This window comes from Ostrinia nubilalis, chromosome 5 (assembly GCF_963855985.1).
Source record: "Ostrinia nubilalis chromosome 5, ilOstNubi1.1, whole genome shotgun sequence".
Lineage (NCBI taxonomy): Eukaryota > Metazoa > Arthropoda > Insecta > Lepidoptera > Crambidae > Ostrinia > Ostrinia nubilalis.
Genome location: NC_087092.1, coordinates 4142484 through 4148851, shown reverse-complemented (window position 1 = coordinate 4148851; position 6368 = coordinate 4142484). Strand labels below are relative to the sequence as shown.

At 38.4% G+C, this 6368-nt stretch overlaps 1 protein-coding gene across 2 annotated transcripts; it reads right to left on the bottom strand.

The window, feature by feature from the left end:
* Positions 1 to 522: 522 nt before the first annotated feature.
* LOC135072215 (uncharacterized) lies at positions 523 to 4266 on the bottom strand. 2 transcript variants are annotated; one of them, XM_063966163.1, is made up of 3 exons: positions 4184 to 4266; positions 2874 to 3930; positions 523 to 1061 (listed from the first exon to the last, which is right to left on the bottom strand). In XM_063966163.1, exons 1-2 carry the CDS (start codon positions 4257 to 4259, stop codon positions 2891 to 2893), a joined length of 1116 nt encoding a protein of 371 aa, XP_063822233.1. In that variant the 5' UTR covers positions 4260 to 4266; the 3' UTR covers positions 523 to 1061; positions 2874 to 2890. The 2 variants fall into 2 exon arrangements, with proteins under 2 accessions (XP_063822233.1, XP_063822232.1); XM_063966162.1 differs by lacking the exon at positions 523 to 1061 and having other exon boundaries at positions 2250 to 3930.
* Positions 4267 to 6368: the final 2102 nt, after the last annotated feature.

Below are 6368 nucleotides of genomic sequence, written 5' to 3'. Positions count from 1 at the left end.
AAAAATTTTGAGCTTGTGCTATAAACACAAATAATTGGTCGACACTTTAAAACGGCGCACCCAACCCTAAATATTGCCAGTTAAAAGTGTCTGCAAGTTCATAAATCTATTTTCCATTAAACGTAATAATCATAGGTATTAAATGGAAATACTAGTCATGGTAGCACCACGGAATCGATAATGGTGGTAGTACGCACGCCAGTGCGGCTGGCTGCGCCTACGGTGCTATTCTGTAAGCCAGTGTGAATATTTTTAGCTTTTTGTCATCTCTCTCACACAGCACGCAATACGGTGAGGTGTAAATGTGACAGGTGAGCTGAAAATATGGAAAACACGTTGCGGAATAGGCCCTTTTGCGCGGGCGCCCTTCACTGACCGATATTGCCGCGCTGCGCGAGAGGAAACCATGTCCTTTGACTGCACACCTACAGACAGATCAAACAGCACCAATAGATCAAATGTGAACTTCATGATCCAGAAAGTTCGTCGTTTCATCGGAAAGGGGCACTATTATTCAGAATATTTTCAAGTTTAATTAACGCAAAAGTTTGCATTCGATGCGCAGTTACTAGGGCCAACAGAGTCAAAGTCTTCTTTGAGAGAGTTTCCAGGTTAAGATCTTCATTAGGCCATTTTTGAGATAAATATTCTAAAACGGTGTTTGGGTTCCATGTAAAGTTATATTTCGGTCTTGTTGGTCTTAACCTGAAAACTCCTTTCATGAATCTTTTGATTCGATCATCATTAAGTACATTATTTCCAAGTAATAAGGATAGAGCCGACTTATGGCTGTTAATTGTTCCATATTTGGCACCAGAATCAAACATTAGAGTTAAAAAATGTATTACAATCGGTACTGACGCTGCTGTATAATCATAACTATGTGAATTACAATAATCAATCCATTTTCTTATAGAAGAATCATATTGCTTATAGGTATTTTCCGATAAGGAAGAAAGCATTATTTCGACAGATCTGTTAGACAATGATCTTTTCAATAAAGCTTGCCTGATAATTTCGCGGCAACCAACCTGAGGCTGCGGTGTAAGTTGTGAGGTTGTCTGGAAGGCGAGATCAAAAGGTTAATATCAGGATCAAATGTTATAATGCTATTGTCAACAATTAGAGTTTGAAAGAGTGGAAACCAAGGCTGGGTTGGCCAATAAGGTACGACTAAAATGCCTTCTGCCCTGTCATTAATGATCTTTTGAATGCTTTTTAAAATGAGTGAAAATGGAGGAAAAGCGTAAAAGAATATTTTATGCCAAGATATTGTGAAAGCGTCAACGGCCCATGCATCAGGGTCGTTCTTCCAGGACACAAAATGGTGACATTTTGTATTTTGGCGAGTGGCGAACAAATCAATGTTAGGATTTCCAAAATGGTTTTTTAGTTGTAGAAATACATAGTCTGCCAACTCCCATTCTGTATCGCTAAATTTCTTTCGCGACAATCTATCAGCATTATGATTGTCCTTTGTATTAATATACGAGGCAAAAATAATTATTTTTCGCTTTTCACACCATTGCCAAACCTGTCTTGCAATATTATTTAGATTTGGGAATTGTAAATTACCCATTTTATTTAGACAAGAGATTGCAGTTACGTTATCAATTCTTAATAATACCTCACAGTGTCTTAAGTCGTTGGCAAATAATTTAAGTGCAAAAAAGGCAGCTCGGAGTTCTAATTCGTTTATGTGTAATTTTAATTCATCATTTTTCCAAAAACCATGAGATTCTTTTGCATTGCAATATGCGCCCCACCCAGATAAGGATGCGTCAGAAAATATTTCTATACAAAAGTTATTAAAACGTAACCGTGAAACGTCAGATTTTACGTGTTGCACCCACCAAAGCAAATCATTTTTTATCTCAATTGAAATTGATATATTTTGTTCGTAACTTAGGTTTTTCATCAAAAATAAATATTTGTGTCGTTCTAACAATTTAGTGTACACCCAAGAATAATCAATAGCTGGGCAGGCGGATATTAACAGTCCAAGTAGTCTAGCAAAATCGCGCAATTTGCAAGATTTTATTCGAAGAAATTTATTTAAAGTGTCTGTAATTTTTAAACGTTTTGTGTCTGGTAAATAAATAGACATATTTTTTGAGTCAAACACGTATCCAAGAAATTGACAAACTCTGTTCGGTATCAAGCAGCTTTTTTGAAAATTAATGATAAAACCTAATGATTGCAAAAATGATATAGTGGCTTGTACATTCTCATCACATTCTTTATAGGTACGTCCGATGCATTGTAGGTATGTCATCAAGATAAATAACCGATAAAAAATTCTGACTTCTTAAATATTGCATGACTGGTTTGAGTATCTTAGTGAAAACAAATGGTGCTGTACATAAACCGAAAGGTAAACAATTAAATTCGTAAAGTGTGTCGTTATAATTGAACCTGAGATACTTTCTTTGTGATTTGTTTATATTAATTAAAAAGTAAGCGTCCTTTAAATCTACTGATGCCATATAACAGTTTTCGCTTATTAACTTCATAGATGTTCTATAGTCTTCCATTTTAAAATGAGAAGGCTGGATAAATTTGTTCAGGTTTTTTAAATTCAGAATGAATCTTTTTTCACCGTTCGGTTTAGGTACTAAAAATATGCTGGATATAAATTATCCCTCAACATGATTACATTTGGAAATGGCATTAATATTTAACAATTTTTTAATTGCAATTTCAAAATCTAATGACTCTTGTTCTGATTTTGGGTAAACGTTTGGTTGTGAATACTGTATAGGTTTTGATTGAAATGGAATCACATATCCTTTAATCCAGTCGAGAACAGTTTCATCGTCGGTTATGTCAGTCCACTTATGAGTGTAATTGCTAAGACGACCAGCGTACTGTACCTCGGATTGCTGCGGTTCTAACGCCGATAGTGTTGGTGTTGCTGGGTCCTGGGGGGCGGCGGCGGCGGCGGCTGCGGTGAGCGGGTGCGGCGGGGCGGCGGTGGATGAGTCCTGGCTGCTGGAGGTGCTCTGTACGCGGCTGAGCGGTTCTGCCCCGCATCGAACCTGGCCGTTGTCTGTCTGGGATGCAGGGCTCTGGTGTTTAACCTTCCTTTGGGTTTGTCCTTGTTGTTTACATTATTTTTACCAGTTTGTGGACGCTGTTGATTTTTCAACGTGTCACCTGATTTTTGGATAGTTTTTGCCGCGTTTAATTTTTCGGTCAAATTTTCTCCGAATAAAAACTTGTCTCGACTTGCCTCTATAAGTGCACCTTTTAGGTTATAGTTGATAGACGATATGACGAAACTACGCCTTGTTTTCGTCTCTATGTGGTGGCTATCACAGAGAAGACGGCTGGCATCACTGAGTGGTTTTAACAATTTTTCTCTTGAAAATTCGTTAGATATCAACATGTCGGTTACCTGCGCTAGGGCGGCAAGCGCTGCTGCTATACCTTTTTGTTTATTTAGCAATGAAAAATCTCTTTTTACCAGAGCGTCCGGGAGTGCCGCTTTCGCCTCTGGATTTAAGATTGGCGGTACCAATAGGACGCAGTTGGCAGGAATAAGGTATTCACTTACCAGTTTTTCTTTGGTTTCTTTGGGTAACCCTTTGGCGAGTATTTCTTGCCATCTTGTAGCAACATCTTTGTGGATATTGTTTCCAAAAACAGTTTCAGGTTTGGGTGCATCGCCCAAGAGACTTAGTATAGAATCATCGAGGTCTTGTTCGGCTGCTGGTACCGGAACTGTTGGTGCTGCGCATGCCGAGGATGGTCCAGGCTGTGGCGACAAGTCTGCCACTTGAGGAAGTGCAGCTTCTTGGTTCGATGAGTTAGCTGGCGGTGATCGCTCGCAATTTGGTGTCATTGTGCCGGCCCAATCACTTGGCGGTAGGTAAATAGAATCGTCATCCTCGTTATATGCGAGGCAGAAATCTTCAGGTATGTATGGGCCTGGAAAAAACCAAGCACCATTTTTAGTAATGAAGGAGAATACCCAGTGTGGTAAGCTCGCAACATCTTGTATTTAACGGTAAAAGCCCAGTGTGGCAGTTACGCATTTAAAATTTACGAATATTGGTAGGTAGGTGAACAAAATAATCACTATTTTTAGCTATGAAGGAGAATACCCAGTGTGGTAAGCTCGCAACACAATGAAAGTTTTTAACGGTAAAAGCCCAGACAGAAAACAGCATAGTTTACTTACTTGGTGATCTCTCTGGAGGTTGATCTTTATTTTTTACATTCTTTAACTTTCCTTGTAACTTCTTAATTTTCTTCATTATTTTTTCGTCGTCCATATCCATATCTTCATACTTTCGTTTTTTCCCCATCTTTAGAGTTCAGAATAATATATTTTTTACGAGTGACTGTGGACGTGCGAAGGCTACAGCACGGACACGCAGAAATGAGCAACAACTCGAAATCGTTGTCGGAAGAAGGGTAGGGATAACAACTACGGTAGTCAATTGAGTGACTTTTTTATTTTTAATTTTAAATTAAAAGGAAAAAGTCATGTAAAATTGCTTTAAAAAATCGTGCAAGGCTGTAGCGTGGCAACGCTACTACACTATGTTATATAAATCGCTAAGAATGAAGCTGGAAACATAATTACCACAGTTAATATTAACTTTGAACAGAAACTAAATGTAAACGAATGAATGAAGAGTGGAGTTTATTAACTTAAGTGTACGCTCTAACATGTAACTGAAACAACCAGTAAATAGATTAATAAAATACTCGGTACCTACATTTGATCCCCAGGTAGAGAAATCAAAGCCCAAAAATCAGTTGCAGATTAATTAGGGTAATGCAGGATTAAGTCAAAATGTTTGACCGATAACCAAAACTTTCGGCCATCCCACAGCACTAAACGAGGAAAAAAGTTACACGGTTATTTAAAATTACAATTTAAGTATATCTTTGTATAACAACCAGCTATACAAAGATATACTTAAATTGTAATTTTAAATAACTTTTAATTTAATTCTGAAGGAACAGCTCTTAATAAAACACGAAAGACACATGAAAGTTAGCTTAAAACAAATAAGAACCACATGCCTTTCTCCCACAGACTTTAATTATATGCGGAGCTAAATTTATTGAGGGTAATGTAAATGGATAATGCCAAATTAAGTGTTAACTTTTCAAAATGTTAACTTCAATTAGGTATTCGAGTTTATTAAAAGTTTGCCATTTCTTATGTAAACACTGCCGAAATGTGAAAACGTAGGCGCAAATAAATGGGGTCTAATGGAGTCCAGCCTCGCAATTACGAGTATGTGTAAACACAATATTAACCGCAATATACATAAATAAAATTCGCTACTTCAGAAATTCATTCACTCGTTAAAGTATTTTTTAAATATAGTATGAAAAATCTGAATGTCTCTACTAGATTAGTGAGTTTAGACATGTTAAAAATACCAATATAAGAACTAACGCCCATATTCAAACACGATACTTAAGTGAAGTACTTAGCAAATCGAACGCACGGCGTTGAATAGAGCTCTGTAATTGGTTTGTGTGTGACCCTGTGCGTCCACGAGCACTGTGAGACCTCATAGTAATGTTTATGAATACGGGCGTTAACCTCGTATGTCTAAAAACGGACCTCGTTCGTTTTCAGCCAAATGACGTCCACTGCTGGACAAAGGCCTCCCCAAGGTTTTCCACAATGAACGGTCCTGCGCTGCCCGCATCCAGGCTCTTCCCGCGACCTTCACCAGATCGTCGGTCCACCTAGTAGGAGGCCTGCCCACGCTACGTCTTCCAGCCCGTAGTCGCCACTCGAGAACTTTCCTGCCCCAACGGCCATCGTCTCTACGAGCTATGAGCCCCGCCCACTGCCACTTGATTTTAGAAATTCTGCGAGCTATGTCGGTTACTTTGGTTCTCCTGCGGATCTCCTCATTTCTGATTCGAAAAACGGACCTACTTACCAAAGAATCCTGAAATTGAATCTGTCACGAATTTTAATGATGGTTGGTCTAATTAGTCTAATAAGTCTTTGTCTATTTTTAGATCTTGGAGTAATACTAAATTACTAACATACTTACTTAATTTATGACACTATATTAAAGAGCCTGGTGTACTTAAACCCATTCCGCGGCCGTCTCCATCTGTCCATCAATCTTCGCTGAAACGCGCTTCATTAGTGAGGCCCCTGCAAATGGCTGGCAAATGTCGCGCCTCACAGTTGTGCACTATCTCCAACGTAATGCTTGCGTCATATCACAGGTGATGTAGGGTTCTCAACTTTATGCTGAAAACTTACTCAGATAATAGAATGTTGTACTAAAATTTACTTGAGACTGGGACTCGTTAATAGCAAACTAGCAACAAACGTTAATAGCAAACTAATTAGCTAAAGCTAACAAGCAGCTTTTATA

What these genes read in the sequence shown, in the direction of transcription:
- LOC135072215 (XM_063966163.1), bottom strand. Translation starts at nt 4,259, where the DNA reads ATGAAGAAAATTAAGAAGTTACAAGGAAAGTTAAAGAATGTAAAAAAT. An exon ending in ACCTCCAGAGAGATCACCAA is followed by an intron (nt 3,931 to 4,183) that starts GTAAGTAAACTA and finishes GGTTTTTTCCAG; the next exon opens with GCCCATACATACCTGAAGAT.